We start from the raw sequence: 13,194 nt of genomic DNA on the forward strand, positions 1-13,194 counted from the left end.
AAGCTTAAGCTTTCCCCAATACTCTTTCACTGCTTTTGCTATTTTCTCAACTTCTCATTGAGTCTGATTCAATATTTCACTTAGCACCCACACGTGTTTCTCACCAGTAACTGGGCTGTATTCATGAGTGAAAGCATTGTAAGTACGTTTTACTTTCTCTTCCTCCCGATCTAAACTTACCGATAGGCGGTTGTAGCACCATTGCTGTATAGAGTCATAGTCATAGAGATGTACAGCAGGGGAACAGACCCTTCGGTTCAATCTGTCCATGCCGACCAGATATCCCAACCTAATCTAGTCCCATCCTCCACCACCCGGCCCATATCCCTCCAAACCCTTCCTATTCATATACCCATCCAAATGCCTCTTAAATGTTGCAATTGTTCAAGCCTCCACCACTTCCTCTGGCAGCTCATTCCATACACGTCTTTGTATCACAGCATGAATTACATTTATTCATCAGAGAAACTGCTTTGCTTAATTTAAACTTCCTACTTGTTTAAATTGTCAACTGGACAACTGATAAATGAAGCAAATGTTAATTTAAATGACCGAAGAGCTCTCCACTCTTTCCAAAGACTAGTCCTGCTGTATGCTTTGTAGCAATGCCTAACCTGGGTGGAGGGGTTTGGGTATGGGTAACTGTCTAAGGGGGACCTCTGAGAATGTTGAAATGCATTTCTTTGTTCTTGTATATCTTATTTTCATACGTGTCTGAAATTTTTCAGTTAAAACAAATATGCTTTGTGTTCTTTTAATCATAGAGTTGGATGGAATTTCATTAGGTATCTAAAAACACATAAAGCAATGTTTTGAAAAAGTTTATAAAAGCAGTAGTTTATATTTAAGTAAGTTATCATCCGGACATTGTGCACCTGTAATCCTATACCCTGGGAAAACTGTAAACTGCCTTCTGAATCATTAAGCATAAAATACTACAGGACAGTGGAGTTTGTTCTCTAATTGACCTACATATCTGTTCACATCCAGTAAATTCAAGTGCAGGTGGTAACACCAGCTAATAGGAATGCAAGAAACACCAGGCTAGTAATATAATTATGCATCTCTTTGCACTGTGAAGTGATTCTCCATAACTAGCTGCACTGAACCTCTGGAAGTTGTATGGTATTTGGCAATAGAATAAAGAGTGCAGCAGTGTTGTAGGCAAACAAATTGTTCACATATAGAGAAAGTGACTACATAGTTTGATTGATTTGTTATAAATATTTTGCTGTCGTTTCCCACTGTGTTGCTTCCCCCCCCTCACTGAGCATTCCGGAGCTGTTTATAGAATTTCTGGAAGTGATGGTAAACCCCTTTCAAGAAAACAGTTTATTGTGCAAATTCATTCTCAATTGTAGAAACATACCTAATTGCCTTTTGCTTGATGCCTGAAAGCAGCCTAAGAGCTCGAACAGCAAGCTGGTTTTGTGCAGCAGGTACTATGAGAATGCGGTTCATAAGAGCAGTTAAGATAAGAGCTTCCCTCAATGTGTTTGATTTAGAGTTCACAGAAATTGTTCAAAAGCAAAGTACTTGAAGTTTGAACCATACGCCAGACGCAGTCGACAGTTTAATCCCATGTATGTTTGACTGGGAGGCGTTCAACTGTTTAACCTTTAAACGTAGGGAGCTCTGGTTGTTTAGGAGATTAAGGATTTGGTGCCTGACTGTAATGATGGGACATTAGATAAGATTACTATGCCAACAGCAACCTATCATTTGCCTCTCCCTATAAATCTTGTTGATGGGAAGAAACAAAACTTTATCTATGTTTTGGTGTGTTGATCCTCGTATATAAAGGATATCCTTCTGGTGCCAGAAGGAGTGCTGGACAGGGCCACTGATTATTATGTTGTTTGCTTCAAATGATGATCTGCAGAGATAGCTTCTATTTGCAGTCACTATGATAAAGTTACAGTTCTTTAAAGGAAATAAATGTAAAAACATCGTCTCCACTTTTAGTCTCTGTGTTGGCAGTGCATCGTTGCCGTCTGTAAGCACGAGTCTTAAAATAATTATGTCAAGAAAACTGGTCGTTTGGCCCGTTCAATCCGAGAGAATGGTTGTGCAGCTATTGATGACAATATTCCTCCTCAACTAGCTAGCAATTATGAAAAAAACATAAAAGTCAGCTGCCAGCAATTCTTTTTTGATGTTTTGCCTAAATTTAGATAAAACTTGATTGTGAAACTCACTTGATTGATGCACGTTCACAGGGCAAGCATTCCTGAGACTTAGGTCCTTATCTTGTATCAAATGCCGCTTTTATTTGATAGCATAAGGAAAGTCATGCACTGTGCTAGGATAAATGAAAGCAAAATAGAGCAGATTGTAGAAATGTAAAACAAAACATGAAATACTGGAACATATTGGTTATGTTTGTTGAAAAGACAGACAAATTTACGATTCAGTGTTGAATCTTTATAAATGCTGGTAAAGATCTTAGTTCAGTTGTGAATATTTGTTTCACCGCTCTCGCTCTCTCGCTCTCGCTCTCTCTCTCTCTCTCTTGCATGATCTATATTTACTTTCAACCATATCCCACCCAGAGTTTTAGGGTGGTGAAAAGGATGCAAAGCTTAATGTGCAAACTCTGCCTTCTGATTTCAAATTGGAAGTATTGGTTGACAAGCAAAGTAGTGTTTTTTTGTTAGTGGCTCACCAATCTACTTTTTTTGTTTAAAGCTAGGCAACTTGATTTTATATGATTTTATATGCGCTATCTTTAAGACAGTTTCACGACATTATGATGTGATGTTTGGGTACCAAATTACCCACCTCACCTTCAGTCACACTGTCTACATGATGTAGTCAATAACAGCAGTAAGCACAGAATTCAGGCTGTGTGTAATATAGCCTTGCAAATAGTTAGTGATGTAAATAAACTTTAGATGCATAACCCAAGAAGAATCCATGCTCTGTGATTTATCTTATGTGAACTAACAAGTACACTGAATTACAAATGGTAGTAAGAAAGCAGTATGTGTGTACTAAAAAATGGTGAAAGTAAGTGTACACTAAAAGTTAGTGGTGATAGCTAATTAATGATAACAAGTGGATACTAAAGGTTGAAAGATGACAGCACTGTGGCATTCTGAAAAGTCTTTTTCCTAACAGTCATAATTCCCTATTAGCTACGTGCGTTCAGAGCTGAAGTTACAACTATGAACAAAATTAAAGTATGACTACCAAGAATGCAGGCTATAAACCCAGTGCCAGTATACGGTAAGTACTGTATCTCTCTGCATTTAAGAAGGGAAAAAAAAACACGATTTTGATATAAACTTTTAAATGAAAGGACAGTTGCAAAGCTCTCTCGAATGAAAATACCACTAAACGAACAGTGGTTTTTTTCTGCATTAAAAAAGACTTGCCAATATTTTGATGCTGGTCAATTTTGCCATTTTCGTTTTCCACTTCAGTGCAAAAATTATGAAAAAGTCCATCTGACATTTTGGTGCAATTGCTACTTCTGTGTCACGTGGTGATGCTAAGATCATTTCAGTTTACCTTGGCAGTTCTCCCACCTCACCATCACTCACTTCCTGAGGGACTGCATAATGATGTTACATGTGCATTGTTATTAGAATTAGAATTCGGTTTATTGTCACATGTACCCACATGAATGCAGTTAAAAATTTACAAAGTCACGACTTATGCTGCCATCTTCGATACAAAGGTACCTAGGTACAGGATCTTAGGAATAAATTAGAAAAATGAAGAAATAAAAATTTCTGCATTACAGTCCTTCAAGCAGACCATGCTGGGACCTCGCCTTCAGTCCACATCGAACTTAACCTTATGCCCCACAAAGGATGCAGCCCCGCTCCGGGCATCAAGCTCCACCACAGACAGCAATCTGCTAAGCATCGAGCACCGCCACAGTCCATAACCCAACTGTTGCTGCAAGGGGCCTATTGCACCCGTGCTCTGCATACCAAGCTCCACCACAGATGACGGACCACCAAGTTCCTGAGTCGAAGCTTCAGGCCTACCTAGCCAGTCCTCAATCTGGGCACAGCCATGCTGCTGTTGATGACACTCCAGCTCCACTCTGGCTTCCACAAGATGTCAGAAGATGAAAGAAAAGAGAGAGAAAAGGAAAGAGAGAGATAGAAGGAAGGATGTGGCCAGCCTCGAGCATACAGCTCAGAAGCCCAAACACTCCCTGCATCCATCCCAAAAACTGCAAGATGGTGTACTCCACTATTTGGTAAAGCCCTCAACCTGGGATTTAAAAGCTTGTTTCCTGAACAGGGAATTAAGGTGATTTTGCTTTCCTTTTCCACTTCCAGTTACTTAGACATGTGATGTCAGTGCTAATTCCTCCACAAGTGATCGTGAAATGACATTTGCCCCTGGCTGCATAGCTCTCTGGTGCACATCTTTTTAATAATCTGAAGCAATTCAGCTTGTGAGTAGGTTGGTTGTTGTAGTGCTGGTGCCACTTCATGTCATGCTCTATGCCACTGGGGTCATCTTGTCAGCCCTCAGAAGAACACTGAAATCCTTGCAGCAGTGTGTCCATGTCTGTACTGTCTGGTATGTCTGTACAGTCCATGTGTGGCTGTACTGTAACTGCTTACTTTGCAGTCCACTTCACACCGGGCCAGCTTGGTTGAGCTTGCAGCGTTCTGGGAAATGCATGCTTCACTGTTATGACACAATCGCCAAAAGAATGTAAAGAGAGATGAGTGAAAATTGTCAGTCTGCCTTTGCTTGTGAGGCTTCCCTGCTGATGGCTTGATACCCTCCTCTATCCTTCACTCTCTCTGTTCCCACATTAATGATTGCCCCTTAGGTTCATCCTCTAAATTGCCAAATCAGAGTCTGCTATCTCTAATTGAACAGGAAATGCATCGTCTGACTATGATTTGGCCTACATATTGAAAATCATTGGTCATGCATTTTGGGAAAGCAAATCTTAGCAAGACTTATACACGTAATGGTACCGTCCTAGAGAGTGATGCTGAACAAAGAGACCTTGGAGTGCAGGTAGATAGGATAGTGAAGAAGGCATTTGGTATACTTTTCTTGGTCAGAGTATTGAGTACAGGAGTTGAGAGGTCATGTTGTGGCTGTACTGGACTTTGGTTAGGCCACTGTTGGAATATTGCGTGCAATTCTGGTCTCCTTCCTATCGGAAAGGTGTTGTGAAACTTGAAAGGATTCAGAAAAGATTTACAAGGATGTTGCCAGGGTTAGAGGATAGGGAGAGGCTGAACTGGCTGGGGCTGTTTTCCCTGGAGTGTTATAGGCTGAGGGATGATCTTACAGAGGTTTACAAAATTATGAGGGGCATGGATAGGTTAAATAGACAAATTCTTTTCCCTGGGGTCAAGGAGTCCAGAACTAGAGGGCATAGATTTAGGGTGAAAGGGGAAAGATATAAAAGAGACCTAAGGGGCAACTTTTTCATTCAGAGGGTGGTATATGTATGGAATGAGCTGCCAGAGGAAGTAGTGGAGCCTGGTACAATTGCAACATTTAAGAGGCATTTGGATGGGTATATGAATAGGAAGGGTTTGGAGGGATGTGGACCGGGTGCTGGCAGGTGGGACTAGATTGGGTTGGGATATCTGGTCGGCATGGACGGGTTGGATCGAAGGGTCTGTTTCCATGCTGTACATTTCTGTGACTCTATGTGCCAGCTTGGTGTGGGGCCAGTACCCAGAATTGGTCCTATATCCGAATGCCCAAGTGTCAGCAACTGGATGATAGCAATTAACTGACAAGTGAAATATACATCGCATGGCCTAAATGAAAGGGCAACAAAAATTGTGGCCCTGAAATGATCCAAAAAGATATGAGCACCAATGCTAAGCAAAAATATTCAGATCATAATCATAAGTTACAAAGATACCACTTGGCGGAGTTGGGTACTGCAGATTTGGAGATTAGAGTCAAGATTAAAGTGGTGCTGGAAAAGCACAGGTCAGGTAGCATCAGAGGAGCAGGAAAATTGATGTTTTGGGCAAAAGCCCTTCAGAAATTTCTGATGAAGGACTTTTGCCCAAAACATCGATTTTCCTGCTCCTCGGATGCTGCCTGACCTGCTGTGCTTTTCCAGCACCACTCTAATCTTCACACAAAGGTTCCACTCGAGAGATCTTTACATTTGATCAGTAGTAGCAGATGGTCAGACTTCTCTGCATTTTAGAAAAGTTTATTTTATTCAAAGCTTACACAGCGACTCGCGTTTCTTTCAGAAATTTGCACATTAATGTATCATTAATAAAACTGAGGTTTGCCATAGAATCCAGTTCCAGTAAAACCATTTTTTTTCTATCGTTGGTAACATTATAATCCTATAAAGTAGAAAGCTACACCAGTCTGGAGCAGATAATCTAGGTTAATATTTCATTGTGATGCTAAAAGGTTGCTAAATTCTAACAGGTATTGCTCTGTGTTAGACTATTGCCCTTTTGTCTGATCTGATGATTTTGTTAGTGCTCAGACATCCTTCAACCACAAAGAGTTAGAACATAAACACTTCACAGTAATTCCATCTGTGTGAAGCATATGGAGATGTTTCAGAGACACAGGAACTTTTTATTGTTCTTCACATCTCTGACATTCTTAAAGTAATATATTTCTGATTTGAGCTATCAGCATCCTTTTCTGACTCTCTCTCTCCTCCCCCCTGGGCTGTTTGTAAGCTATAAGGCAATACTTGTTGGTCCAGCTGTTTGACTTTGAAGTGGTATCAAAATGAAACTGGTTTATCTATACTTACGCCCAAAGGCGCACTTTTCAGCAGAAGCCATAATCAGAAGTAGGAACCAAGCTCGTTTTCTTCCTGACTCCTCTTCACCCACTGATATCCGCCGCCCCATCTGAAGCCTACAGGCATGAAAACTAAGTTTAGTGTCGTCAGAGCAGCATGACTGCTGGAAACTAATGTGTTAAAGGCAATCTCGTGTAAGTATAGTGTCTATGCAAAGTGTTTCGCTGGATCAACATCAATTTTGATGTCACTGATATTCTTACAGCGAATTTCATGTGATTATATACCAGATTATCTTAAATCTGTTTCTACTTCTGTTGAATTTTTGTGCTCCCTGTGTCCATCTTGCAAAAACTTGCTCAAACCTGTCTGCACTGCAGCCACCTCGTAATTATGAGTGCACATGATACACTTGAGGAAAGCTACAGTGGTCACTTCTGTGTTTAATGTTTTTGTCTCAGGGAGAGCACTCCGCAGAGAACTGGAGTAATAGGACAATATTATTAGCTGCTACAGTATGCAACTTTTATGAAAGCCTGGACTGCATAATGAACAGTGTAGTGCAAGTGTAGATTGAAATTTTGACAAAAATTACAAATCTTCCGTAACTGAGTAAGTTAAAGTGCATGATGAGACTTATTTACCATTATATTTGGAAGTCAGAGTTTTGAAAAATACATAATTAGGGTACTTTATAAATTTCCAATCTGAATTCACTATCCAATGGGTACATTGACCAAAACTTGTGGTCAGTGCAGGCTCTACATTCTTATTGGTAGTTTAAATCTGGTGTCAAGTCAAAGTGATGTCTTGGCATGCAACAACAGTGTCAGCAAGTAGATATATGACAAATCAAATTGAAATGTTCATGTGCAACAGCTCAAAGTTAAAAGCACTAAAGATCATTCACTTTTACTTCAAATTTTCAAACAGTGAAACCCATTTATAAAGCTGGCAAAAATTTGTTAAGTATGTGTCTTTTTTCATTGTGACAAAATTTGATATTCCACAAATAAAAACTAGCTTACCAGAACCAATTAGGCTGGTGAACTGGTAACAACCCAGTTGCTCCTTGTTTAAGAATATGTAACTTCAAGGATTATTAGAATGTGACTGACACTGTAGAAGTTGAATTTTTCATCAAAATATGACTGTAATGCAGATTGTAGGGCGTGGGAACCTCTGCAGCAAATCCCGTGAAGGAGCTAGACATACTGACAGCAACTACAGCAATAACGGCATTATTCTTAGGATGTCTAAACTCTCAAAGTTGCTGTCAGTTTCAGCAGAGTAATGATGACTCTGATAGTTCAGCTGAGTTACCATAGTGAAATACAGGTTACAAAATATATTTCCAATGACCCTATCAAAACTCCAGAGTATGTGTGAAATTTGTCGACTCTATTGTGGATGAAGATGTTAAGTTGGTATGTTTGTTTATTGTTGTATGTCAGGAATGTGATACCTTTTGATGTGATAAGGGTTATACTGTAGATAATTATGTTGGTTACTTTCTAATCTCTGGATGCTGTACATTTATTACAGCAAATGTGATTGCTTCTGTAAAAATGTGAGATTTTCACTCATCAAATTGGCACAAGTATAAAATGAGTATGTTTATTGTTTCTGATGATAAAGGAACAAAATTTGATTCTGGCATCAAGGTTAAAAACTGTTGATAACTTTGGTTTTTATACATTCTATCCAATGAAATAGACAACTTCTAGAAATTGCGCACATGCTTCATGTATTTTACATCTAAATCTCAGCATTTCCATGAAGTTTGTTTTTTAAACATTATTCATACAGGTTATATTTTTCTTGGTCTAGGAAATATCAGAGGGAAGTGAGAGTGCGTTTGAAACTTGTTGATCTGGAGCTGACATCACGTTTCCTTGGAGCCAAAACAGACACAACACTGCTAGAGGCAGAAGCTGCACTCCTGGGTTTGTTGGACGTTAAGGATACAAATCAAAGAGATTGAAAATCATAAGCAATGATGTGATTTTGGTTCTGTAAAGAATATGTATTCTTGCTTTACTATTTTATAAGAAATAAACTTTTGTAGGGTGAGCTTGTTTGTGTTAATCAATTCAAACATTGCACATTATTTTTATTGATACTGCTTCGAAACAGCAAATGTGAAAAAACTTTCCCTTCTCTTTTTCCTACTCACTCTGGAACAATCCCCTTGTTATCTACACACTGTTGTAACTTTCATTCAAACAAACTTACCAATTCTTATTGTCCCCCTAAATCACTGGTCTCCACAGAGGTCAGCTTTTCTAAGTTCCTGCATTCAAAGGCTGTTCATCTCCACAACAGCTAATAATACAAGTGCATTTTCTAACACTGCCACTGTTTAGAAATGTTCTTGGACATGCCATTAGACTGAGGTTAGCCCATTACCTGAAATGGTTTTGCTTTAATGAAAACACAAAATTCTGTAAATACCCGACATGTTTGACAGTCTGTGGAGAGATAAATATTATTAACATTTCAGATTGATGCTTTCATTTAATATCTCTGAAAAAATCTACAATGTTTAGGTTTGAGCAAATGTATTTCCATCTCTTAAATGATGCACTTAAACAGTTTATTCTTTGTCACTGAAGGGATTGATGGTAAAGTAACATATATCCAATAATCCAATGACAATTGGCAGGAATAATAACCAAACAGTCTTTTAATGTACAGTGTATCTACCAAAACTGTATCTAGAAACTGATGTTGGTACTGTATGTGAAATTGTCATTGACCTAGTCAATATGTTGGTAACTTATTCTATTTGCATTCTGTTGAGGTAGGTTGTATTGTTTGCTGTTGGATTATTATCACATATGACGTTACTGTCTGGTTTTGTGACATGGACTGTGTTTTCGAATACGTATTGGAAAATGCTAAGGATTTGACAAACGCTTCATTCCAAGAAATAGTTACACAATGAAAATTATAGTGGAAAAAATCTGCAGTGAGACCATCACTTTTTTTTTTCTTTTTTTTCTCCTTTATGTTTTGGAACTGTGAGCTGGAGTTGAAAATCAAACTTTGAATAGCAGTTTATTTCAAAAAAAGAGAATAAACAAATTGATGTTTGCAAATGGGAGCAGACCTGGAAAGATAATTACAGGGTCATTCTAAGATGTTGTTAGGATGTTGCATTGGTCAACCAAGAGAAGGCTAATGTAGATCAGCCAACCATAGAGAATGCAGAAAAACAAGAAACCATATATTGAACTGTTTTTGACTGGATCTTTGGTAGAAGGTGGTATGCTCAAGCTACTGAACTGTAACACTGTGCTTAAGATGTACCTGTAGTATTATATTCAACTAAAGAATTGATAAATGTTCTGAAAACAAAATCCCAGTTTATAAAAAAAAAAGTAAATATTCCTTAGATCCTGCTAAAGCTGTTTTCGTTGTCTGGTGATTTCAGAATTCAAGCAAGACCCAATTCCATGTAACACAATGCATTGTTTAAGGATTCCATAAAAACTGGGTGCTCATCATTGAAACGGTTTCCAAACTGGCAAATTACAACACTTATTCTCTTTTGATTTATCCTTTAACTGTATATGCCTGAGAGTGAGTCAGGGTTACGTGCAAAGAAGATTGGTTTTAAATCACAAACATTAATTAGATTATCTTATATAGGTTTATTCTACTAAAGTTACAGTATTAATAATAGTTACTTTTTGTTTAAGTTATAAACTTGGTGTCTGATAACTGTTGTCCTGAAAGTTTGGTTAACTTCAATGATAATGAGCATGATTTAGTTTGGCTATTTCTGCGTTGAATCATCTGTTATGAAGTTACAGGAAGATGCAAAGAAATATTTAATCAACTGAAGTGCAGATTGTTAGTTTTTACCACTTTAGCTACTGTTTTTATTTCAAATCAAAATTTCCTACTGATAATTAAAATCGACTCCATTTTAAAAAAAAACTTTTGAAAGATGGCACAAGTGATAACCCTGATTTGTGTGAGATCTCATGAAGTGCATTTTAAAGTGCCTGACAGACTTGTCAAAATATTTGCTTATAATTAGTCTTTGAGGGGAAAAAAAGCAGTACTTAACATTTTGCCCCAAAGCACTTTGTTACAAATTGACGTTTGGAAACTGAATTTTCTTTTAGAAATGCTAGTTCTTTCTCACCTCCATCTCACCTAAATTAATTATTCCAAAATGTGAGCTGTGTTGCAAAGTATCTCAGTCACTCTAAAGTCCCTCACCCATGGCCATTTCTCATACAGAAGTCTGCTATGTTAGCAAGCTATTTGACTTCATGGGCATCACAGTTAAATGTTATCTTATTCTGTTCAGTCGAAGCAGTAAAGGAATTTTTTGCATTCTATGCTGGCTAGAAAGCAGTCTTGTTTTATTTAATAATTTGAGTAGTTTAAAAAAATGAAAACAATTGTGATAGGAAGTCAGCGAGAGATATCAAATGTGTTGATGATTTAATCAAGAAGTGAACTTTAATATTTTTAATGAATGCTTAAGATTTATTATCAGCAGAAAAAGGCAAAAAAGACAAAATTATATAGACATTTTCAAGACCACTGGACATCACAAAAACCTTTGCAGCCATTGAAGTACATTTTGAGTCTTAGTCATGATTGTAATGTAGGAAGTGCAGAAATGTGGGATGAGTAGGTAATTTTTTTGTGATTTTAATTAATGGATAAATATTGACCAGGGCAGTGGGGCTAGCCCCTCTGTTCTTTGACATATTGCCCTGAAATACTTTAACTCCACCAAGTCAGGCAATTGAGACTTTAACTTTCTAACTGAAGGATGGCACCTGTGACAGTACAATATTTATTCCTGTTTGGAATGTCCACCTTGACTTCTGATTAGTTTAAAGTTAGGTTCCACATGTCATTGCTGTTAATAGTGAATTCAATTGACATGTTTTCTTTCCATAATCTTTGATTATTAAATTTTTTTTGGATACTGCAACATTTTTGAGTTCTTTATTGGGTTCCTAAATTGGAAAAATATTACACTTTGTTTTGAACATTTCACAGTTTTCATGGAAATTGATTAATTTACTTTAGCTATTGCACTGTATATAGTGCTATTTCTTAACTATAGTCATTATTTACTATCTTTCTTCATTACCACATCTATTTCCCCAAATTGTTTCTTTTGCATTAAATAGACATGGTGCTGTGTCAAATGCAGGATGAAATAAGTGGTAGGAAAAAATAAAGTGAGCTGTTAAAGAGCAGCAATTGTTTGGAATATTTCTCCCTTGCCCTTTGGTCTCTGGTCTGGAGCATCCATGCACACGCTAGATCACAGGGGAGCAGCAGTTTCATTTACCGATTCAACAACTTTGAAAAAAGTCCCTGTTCCTAATTAGTGTTGCAAGTTGTACAGATCAATGGTGGGTTAAACTGAGCTGCCCACTCAAGTGGTGGGCGTACCATTTCATAAAAGGAAGAGGTTCTTCTCTTTCATGGTGCTGGGTTCTTTCAGTTCAGCTACAGTGGGCTTGATTCTTGTGTGAAAAACAACTGCCACAATGCTTAAATCCTAACCTCCTCACCCCTGACGGCATGGGAAAGTGCACTCCTCAGCTGTTAGTTATATAAAGGCTGTTGCAGTCATGAGAAATGTTGATAAAAGAATGTAGTTTAACATCTCTCCTCCTACCCTCTCTGTCAGCTGGTCTAGCGAGCTGCTTAATTGGAAAAAATGCTTTTCTGGGTGTGTTTGCTGTGATTAACCATAGTGCAAAATTATTGTGGCTATTTATTGTTTTCAAAGAAAATAAGCAATTTGCTACATGCTTATCCTATCGTTTTTAAAAAATCTCGCTAAGTCCAGAATATTTTTTGGCAATCTTGATTCTTGTGACATGTTGATCTAAGATTTGTAATATGTGGTCTAAGTTGACTGTTTTAAACTTTGTCGAAACGTCTGTTTTCTGATTTTCTGAAGAGATCTGCTGAAGTGTAATGGTTTACAGTATAAATTTTGTTTTATTCCAGTCCTGTGTGACTATAAACAAAGTATATTAATAAAACAATTCTAGAAAACAATGGCTACAAAGACAACGGTTGCTGAAAGGTATTTGTTAATTTATTATATAAGGTTTTGAAACAGCAAGTTAATACAGAACTACTTTAAAAAGAGTGTGCAGGATTCATTGTACAGCTAATTTGAGAACACAGTGCTACAATAGAACGATGAGATTTTTCATCTACAGTACCTGTAAAGGATCCATCCACCAAGAGATAAAACGAATTTTAAAAACTATTTGGAGAAGTAATGGTTATAGAACACCAAATTTCTATTTTAATAGTCTTCCATTTGTGCAAGAAAGGGAAAGTTGGGCAGGTTAAGTTGTTCCAAAATTTGGGGGTTGCCATACAATGCATCTTGATTCCAGTAAAATTTCAATCTTAATTTTTAATGCTCAAATTTTCATGCTAGTCAGTTTCATACACATGGA

The 13,194-nt window shown here is 37.6% G+C and overlaps 1 protein-coding gene across 2 annotated transcripts in view; it reads left to right on the plus strand.

The window, feature by feature from the left end:
- The window catches only part of tpd52 (tumor protein D52), a 150,257-nt gene extending 137,476 nt beyond the window's left edge, over positions 1-12,781 (plus strand). For both annotated transcript variants that reach the window (XM_043689103.1, XM_043689102.1), the window contains one exon: positions 8,561-12,781. In XM_043689103.1, coding sequence (XP_043545038.1) covers positions 8,561-8,714 — 154 coding nt within the window. In that variant the 3' untranslated portion in view covers positions 8,715-12,781. The remainder of the gene's footprint in view (positions 1-8,560) is intronic.
- The last annotated feature ends 413 nt before the right edge of the window (positions 12,782-13,194 follow it).

Source organism: Chiloscyllium plagiosum, chromosome 4 (genome assembly GCF_004010195.1).
Source record: "Chiloscyllium plagiosum isolate BGI_BamShark_2017 chromosome 4, ASM401019v2, whole genome shotgun sequence".
Classification (NCBI taxonomy): domain Eukaryota; kingdom Metazoa; phylum Chordata; class Chondrichthyes; order Orectolobiformes; family Hemiscylliidae; genus Chiloscyllium; species Chiloscyllium plagiosum.